The following is an 8,647-nucleotide window of genomic DNA, read 5'->3' on the forward strand; positions in this document are numbered from 1 at the left end:
CATAAATGGGGCTGACCTGTTCTGACATTTCATATATATACCTGTCCATTCAAACTCTAGACGGGCCTGCCCCAAAGTTATTAGTGCAGACGGCAGACGGCGAAAACTACAGTTCTCAACAGCAACAGGCCCGAAAATTAAGATCTTACACCCCATGCCAAAGCACCAGCACTCGCCTAGCAGTCTGCTGTCACCCAGGCGGATATGTTGACCTGACCTCCCATTCTAAAGCGCCAGTGACAGGAGTCTGCTGTCACCCAGGCGGATGCGTGCATGCGACCTCGCCCTTTAGGGTGAGGTCGCTTCTCGACCTCAGGCTGGTATCTTGTGTGTGTGTCTGTGTGTGTGTGTGTGTGTGTGTGTGTGTGTGTGTGTGTGTGTGTGTGTGTGTGTGTGCGTGCGTGTGCACGTGCATGCACGTGCGTTGCGTGCGTGCATGACAGGGTCCCCTGTCAGTCCGCAAACTGCTAGACCTACCAGGTTGGCCACTGAACTATAGGTCTACATCCACTATTTACCCCCCACGTTTAATACTTTTAAAAATAATTTACTTTTTAATTTTTATTTATCAAAGTAAAATATTAACATTAAATTATAATGGAGACTTCGATGTGTCCTTCAGTAAAACAAGACACTGACGTGGCTATAAATCTCCTTACATGGCCAGATAGCAGCAGGTGCTTTTCTACAATAGAAGCTGAGGAATGCCGCGGCGTGTTCGGAACCTATGCTCGTTCCCTTCGCGGGATCCTTCTCTTGTTGCTTCCTCAATTCTGAGAGGCCAACGGCAAAAATAAATGTCTAATAATGTTTTAATATTCTGTTTTTGTTCCTGCACTCACATACTTTATCTTTATCCCCCGAATTTCTCCTGGAAAACATGAACCGGGTGGTGAGGAAAGGTTGTGTGTACGATAGTGGAACCAGGCCGCTGGTGGACCACGTAGGGATGTGGAGGAAATAGACGACACGCGGCACGTGATTGGTTGATGACGCTAAAAGCCGGGGCCTCTAAGTACAGTGAGTGACCTTCTTTACGTCCGCTATCATAACGGAGCAGCAGCACAGTCAGGATACCTACACACTTATTATCACTGTACAAATACTTCTCACCAAGAGGTAAGATTGTGTTACTATCACTGTAGCTTTACCTCTGCAAGATTACCTGTGGGATTGAAAGCGATTCACATGTAAGATTTTTAAAAGTCAAACATCAAGAGACAAGACTGTAACAAGGTTGGTTGGGTCTTGGGGATGCTTGCTGACTGATTGAGCTAGTAGCAAGCTATTTTAACTGGTCCTTTGGAGAAATACCAAGCTTGTTTCCTTTGCCTAAACCTATATGTTATGTGCCTTGTGGTTGATACATTTGACTTTTATTTCTTTATGGTTTGAAAGTAGCTAGGATGCTAATCCACCCCTGAAGATATGAACGTGGATGATTCATGTATAACGGTTCCCATTATCACCTATCACCTAACCCTAAAACAACTAGTTTCTTTCTCATGTGTCCTTGGTGGACAATCATAGTCTGATCCTCGATAAACACTGTTTAAACAGTTCCCGTTGAATGCACTGCTTATGGAAACGTGGTACATGATCTGATACTGCAGCAAATCCATGACTGTTACCATAACAGCTCCATGTGTTGAAATTGTACTGTTGCTTAATGGTATAGCATATTGTTAATCACCATTGCAATCGGTAATAGGCCTACGTCACTTTCTTTCGGTATAGACAGACAGTAGACGTTATAAGGATGGATGACATTAACCGTAACGTTGAGCATCATTATTACATCAGATTACATGATAGGCCTACAGCAACAGCGTAGTTTTTGTAACTGCTTAATTGCTGGCTGTTTGACAGTGAGTAGTAATGTGGCAGCTTTCCATCCTCTGTCATGTGAACCACGCAGGTTGCCTCTGAGCCTCTCTCGCGCGCGCTCTCTCTCTCTCTCTCTGCTGTTGGGCTGTTTGACATTGATGTATACGGAATACGGTAGTGTTAGCGCTGCCGCTGCGTTAGCGGCTAAATTACCGTTCATTTGTGCTAGGAGTAGGAGGGGGAGGCTATAGTTGCGTTACTTGTCGTTGCAGCCCGCAGGGCGGACTGTCCTGCAGCTCCCGGTTGTTTTCTCGGGTGTCGGAGGAATCTGGACGGTGACGGCCCCCATAGATATATGGACGGCCCGACCTGACCTGAAATGCCTTCAGCGTAGCATGACGTATACTCACTTCGTCGTAGACGTATGACTGTAGACACGAGGCGGAGTCTCATTTGTCATATATCATATGGTCCTGTTAAAGCCATGGAAGGGACAAGTCAGTCACATCACCGTGCACGTGCTGCTGCCTGCTGCTGCATACATAGTTTATTGAATACATGTGCGACCGGTGACTGAGGTGTTGTTAAATAGTTAGTACGTGTGTTAATTGTGTGAACTGTGTGGAGTTCTTGGTTACCTCAAACGACCTTCACAAGCAATATGGTGCAGGGTCGGCGTCGTGAGGATTTGGAGGAAAGGTCCTCTGTTTTTCGGCAGTGATCGTTACCTTAAATGACCTTCATAAAATGGCGCCCAAATATAGTTCTGTATGCAATAGCCTACAGTATATTTATACTGTAACATTGCCACACTTAGTAGCCTAATAATAGACATTATGCTTCATTTTCATGACAAAAATCTTTTAGAAATAGAGTATTTTTTGGAAATAATCTTAAATTATACCCGTGACAAAATGTACAGCTTTCTCATCACCACCACCAGTCATTAAGGCCTGGAGAGCAATAGGCTACCTGCACCAGCACACATTACACTTTAATAACTTTAATAATAATAATAATTATTATTAATAATATATATATATTTTGTATTATTATTATTATTATTATATTATCATCATTATTATATAAAAAACAAAGTACTTTGTAACACTATACTGTAAGTTGTACCAATGTGTGTGCTTCTATAACCTCTTTCTTTCTGATGTGCTCTACAGCTGAGTATGGGAGACATTGCAAAAGGAAAGAAAGCTTTTGTCCAGAAGTGTGCTCAGTGCCACACAATTGAGGACGGAGGCAAGCACAAGGTTGGCCCTAACCTTTTTGGTCTCTTTGGGCGCAAGACGGGGCAGGCAGAGGGCTACTCATACACAGATGCCAACAAGAGTAAAGGTCAGTCGGAAAGAAGACTTTGGTTGGGGGAAAGAAATGTCTTTAATAGAGATTTTTATTTTGTTTATCCTTTATTTACCCAGGGTAGTGGCTGAGCACAAGTGCTCATTTTCAGCAACGCCCTGAACATAGAAACACACACACACACACACATTAAAGCCTGGGAGCTGACCAGTACAACCAGTCTTATACTGTTGGCCACTAAGCAGCTCCAGGGGGAGCAGTTGGGGGTTCAGTGCCTTGCTCAAGGGCACTTCAGCAGTGTTGGGTGAGTGATGACAATCACTTCCCCACCCAGATCTTTCCTACCCGTCCGGGAAATCGAACCGGCAACCTTTCAGCAACAAGGGCGCTCCTCTAACCCTTAGGCCACCGCTGCCCCTAAAATTATGTTATTCATGAATGAACCAGAAAGTATGGTTCAACCATACTTTCTGGTTGGAGTGGCTGATAAAAAAAATGTCAGTGTTAAAAAATTACAATGGAGAAGAAAGGGAATTTACCGCACTCTGTGTCTCAGCTCCCCTTAGAAAACTTTATTGCATTTGCAATGACAATGTTTCAACCCAAACGGGTCTTCTTCAGGTCTGATACAAACAGGCAATAGATAGAGGACAGAGTCTGACAGCTGTTGTAGTAATCAACCACTTCCACACACCCACCTGATCTAAAGGCGCAGGCTGCGCTGCATCTTCCGCTCTTTCCCCAGATCTGCAAAAACTCAGCTGGGTTGTGCGACAAAGCATATACAGTAGCCTACATTTTAATTCGCCTTTACATTTTTTACATTTCCCTCCTTGTTTGTTTGCCAGGAATTGTGTGGAACGAAGGCACATTGATGGAGTACCTGGAGAACCCAAAGAAGTACATTCCTGGAACCAAGATGATCTTTGCTGGCATCAAAAAGAAAGGAGAACGTACCGACTTGGTCGCATACCTCAAATCAGCGTCATCATAAAAAGAAAAACGAATTCTAGAAAATATTTATTTGAATTGTAATGTGTTTATAGCATTTGCAACTATAGTTTATGTTTACTCACTTGTATCAAATATTACTTGATACATAATCTAATACTTCCTCTTTCAGTGAAAGTGATTCATTGTACAAGTGACAAAACATAAATTACACTAGTTATATCTTCTGTAACTTGACTTCATAAGAAAACATTTCATCACATTTACTGTATGCCGACTATGATAGGTTTCTTGACCTGTCACTCATTATGTTTCCATGACAACATACAATCTAATACATGTTTGCTTGCAGAGCCAATCACGAACAACTTTATTTAAAAATGTATAAATTAACTCAGTCCTAATGTAATAAATGTAAAATAACTGCGATGGGTTTGGCTATCTTGAATTTGTTTATGGTTAACTGATGTTAAGCTGTCACTGACTAACATGTGGACCTTGTGGTCTGAGGAGAGGGCAGTGTAGTGATGCCAAGCCCAGAACATGGTACAGATACTGACGACTTCTGTGTGTATCGAGAATCTAACCATTTGTCACTTTAAAAATATTATATAAAGAAACAGTGCTGATAAAGGAGCAATCTGGACCTATGTATTTACAAAGTAAATACGATGGTTTCAACATGGCACTAAGGGTGACATGTTGCTGCCCTCTTCAAAGGGCCAACAAGTATGGGTTATAAACACTACTAATGCCAGCAATGCACAATGGCTATGGCACCAGTGTGGCTGTTAACACTGCAAAAGCAAACTGATCTATGGTACCATCCAGTGAAGGAAAATGTATTTACCTGGTTTCACAGGCCTGAAAGAGGACTGATTTTAACGCATTTTACTGTAAAAGAAAAAAGAAAGAAAAAAAAAAGGGAAAAAAAGATTGAAGTTGTAAAGTATTTTTGTCGGGACTGCTTGCTGTCAAACAAGCAGAAATATGCACTCAATGATGATGACAACATGGTAGCTATGTTCTGTCGTTGTGGTCTGGATGAATGAAAGATGAATAAAGGACACAAATGAAATGTAAAAATGGTCATTTGTCCTTTCTATGAGATACATACATCACTGCCACAACACAACTGATAATGTACAGTTCTCAGTGTTCACTTCATTTCACTCTGAGAGTGTACAAATGTAGCCAAATAGATAGACCCATAAAGTTATAGGACCATTTGCTTACTTTTGTACATTCTGAGTTATAATAATAATAATTTAGTCCCCTTATGGTTGTAGGGGTATTTGTCACTACATTTGCAGATATAGGAAATTTGTCCTCTGCATTTACCTTTAATAATTAACACTGAGGATTTTAGTGGGTGTATAATTGTTCTTCATATTTATGGCTGCTATATCAGTTAATAATATTAGATCAAAATTTGTCTTCTGCTTTCTTCAACTCTATTCCCAAGATATAGAATACAGATCTGTTCAGACTTCTTTCAAATGCTGTGGTGGAAGGTCATCTGAGGCAAGATTAGGGCTATTGTTCCTCACTGACTGTGATAACACCAAGTTAAACTGAAAAAAGTGGTCATGTGATACTGTCACAAACATAAATGAATGGGTGTGATAACCTCATACATGAAGAAACTATTTGAAATCTGAGATACTTAATAAAGTAGACCATAACAGGTTAAGCTGGCTCGACATGAATGGATACAGCTCAGCCGAGTGTAAAGTCTGATTCACTGGTCTGATCACAACATGTGTATTTAGTCATTTCATAGTTTTATCTAATAATAATAAGTAATTCTGTGATAGTTCATCTGTTAGTATAACCACGCGGCCATTCCACCTATTTAATGTTTTCTTACACAAATCTTCAGGTATCAAAATTGTATTTATGTGAACTCCCTTAAAATTTTGGGTTATGGCCTATTATTCTATACATCTCTGCTGAGAACGACGCTGATCCAGTGAGGTATTATGTATTGCATAATGCCACTACAACTCAAGTCTTTCTAGGAAGTGATATTGAGTCAGCTGGGTGACTTTGACAGCGCTCTCCTTTTCCATTTGTTGACAGTACAAAGCTGACTGGTCCACATGAGTCCTCAGATAACCCCTCCTCTGTTGTGAGATAGTAGTTATGCTATCTTTGGCACACAACACTGCTATATGAGTATAAATTAAGCTTTAACAAGGAAGCAGGTGGACATAAAAAACATGTTTGTCTAATATTTCTATTAAAATGACCAGGGCAGGAAATGACCCTGAAACTGCCCACTTTGTTTTGCATGCCATTTCCTTTATTCATGTCCTTATACGGTCCATTTCCTTTTTCCTTGCTGCCTATCATGTTATAGGTCATGAATTTGAGACCTATCAAGTTACTGGCCTTATTCAGGTTTGAATTTCTTCCACTTGGACTAAAGGCTCAAAAATATATTTTGTCTATATGATCTTTTTACCTGAGTGCCATACAAATCCAGTCAGTGATTCTTTGGATCACTGACTGTATATTGAACTGATTCTAAATGTTATTTCACATTAGGATTTATTTATCCGTTTTGTTGCTGTGTACCTTCATATGGAACCTTTTCTGATGAATACTTACATTTTGAAGGTGATACTGCACATGCACAAACACATGTACACAATTTGTATTTGCAGTAGTAACATACTGTTGTTTTAGATACATATAAAGAGACTGTCAGCTATGTCCAAATTACAAATATGATTTAATGGTTTGGTTTAATGTCATCCTTCTATCATTAGAAACTCTGTATAATGTTGTTATATCACTGGTTATATCACTCACAAGTTTATGCATGCACTATGTGTACTACTCTTAATTTCCATTTTCCAGCCATTCAGCCCAAAATAATTTGGGCTGGGGGGTCGCGACCCACGGGTTGAGAACAGAAACTTACGTAAACATGAAATCACACTTTATAGTGCGAGTTTATATAGTTTACACTCGCACTATTTAACTGTTTAAAACTAACAATTTACTTGCACCTTCACTTCAGTGGGTTGGATCATTTTCAGGGCTTACTGGGCTGGATATTCAACTCCCATAGTCATGTGATGATGGTTAAAAGGAGAGAATATAGTTTAAACCAAGCCAGCACGTGCTGAATGCAAATGTCTGCCAGTGGCCAAGTGACCCATCATTACACTCACAAATCAAGCAATGAAATGAGGGTCCAGCTGAGATATTATTAGAACTGACTTGGACACCACTCAGTTACAGGCTTGAGTTATAACCAACAGGTGTGGATAGACAGGCAGCCAGTGAGTTTAAGAGAGGGACAGAGACAGAGACAGAGACACAGACACAGACACAGAAACGCCTATATGTTAGCATAACTTTTCACACAGAGGTCACAAGTGTCACAGCTGTCAGTAAAATGCTGTTTGTCTAGACAGGACAGGCCACAAATCCATCAACCTACAAACAAGACTTTGATGAAAGGTGATTTTATTGGTTTCAGACACAATATAGTGAAACATCCCTACAGTAAATGAGCCAGATGTGATGATCTGTGAACAACATGGCCATGTCTAACAGGCTCCCATACAATTAAACATTGTAAGTTGTTGCTCACAATAAATTGTGAAAGGGAAATTTGGAAGAGTGGTTTGACCAGTCATCAAGTTGACTCAAAATGTACAAATCCATCAGGATGGCAGCAGGTAAAGCATGCGTAGGCTATGCTCATAAAACACATACATCCCTCGTTACATAATAGTTAGGAAACTAGTTCAAAGTCTAGTATTCCCACAGTGGTGCCAATGCTGTCACCAAACATGCAAATGAAATGAAGAAATAACAGTAGGCTACTTTGTATTGAAAGCATGCAGTCTTAGTGGCTTCTATGTCAATTCATTTTGTTGAATTAATAATGCTCCACAAGACGACAAGAGTGTGATTGATTGATTGAAAATTGTATTAACAGTTTGCAGAATTACAGTACATTTCTAGCACAAACTCAATACAAAGGCTGTTAACTGTGAGTGGACGACCCAATTAAGCATTACACTTGTTTACAACAGGGTCCACCATGTTCAATTCATCAAAACATTTAGAGACGTACAAATACACTTCTATATAGACAAAGAACAGAACAGGAATTCATCATGTGTGTGTGTGTGTGTGTGTACAGTATGTGTGTGTATGTGTGCGCGTGTGTGTGTGTGTGTGTGTGTGTGTGTGTCTCAGCTGTAACCAGTCCAGTGTGTGTGCCGTAAGAATCTGTGCTTATTGTAACAACAACAGAATGGGGGTGGTATGCGGGTGTGTAAATGTATGTGTGGTGCATGTATGCCTGCACTTAGGTGGTTTGATGTGTGCAGGTATGTTGGTGGCATGAATGTACATAATACAGGAACCATGGGTGTTGGTGGAGGCGGCAGTGGGAAAAACTGATTTGCAACATGGTGTGGAAAAAGGGGAAACTGCTGTCTGTATTGTTGACAGTGCTGTTGCTGGTTCACTGAAAGATGTTGCTGTTGTTCTTGATATTGATGCTGTTGTGTGTGGCTGTCTTCCCTCT

General features: G+C 40.6%; 1 protein-coding gene across 1 annotated transcript; it reads left to right on the forward strand.

Annotated features, from left to right (window-relative positions):
• The first annotated feature begins 989 nt into the window (after positions 1-989).
• Positions 990-5,178, forward strand: LOC306931209 (cytochrome c). The gene is made up of 3 exons (XM_079512466.1): positions 990-1,119; positions 3,003-3,177; positions 3,990-5,178. The coding sequence occupies exons 2-3, from the start codon at positions 3,009-3,011 to the stop codon at positions 4,133-4,135; spliced, it is 315 nt and encodes a 104-aa protein (XP_079368592.1). The 5' UTR covers positions 990-1,119; positions 3,003-3,008; the 3' UTR covers positions 4,136-5,178.
• Positions 5,179-8,647: the final 3,469 nt, after the last annotated feature.

This window comes from Electrona antarctica, assembly GCF_951216825.1.
Source record: "Electrona antarctica genome assembly, chromosome: 10".
NCBI classification, from domain to species: domain Eukaryota; kingdom Metazoa; phylum Chordata; class Actinopteri; order Myctophiformes; family Myctophidae; genus Electrona; species Electrona antarctica.

What these genes read in the sequence shown, in the direction of transcription:
- LOC306931209 (XM_079512466.1), top strand. Translation starts at nt 3,009, where the DNA reads ATGGGAGACATTGCAAAAGGAAAGAAAGCTTTTGTCCAGAAGTGTGCT. An exon ending in AGATGCCAACAAGAGTAAAG is followed by an intron (nt 3,178 to 3,989) that starts GTCAGTCGGAAA and finishes TTTGTTTGCCAG; the next exon opens with GAATTGTGTGGAACGAAGGC.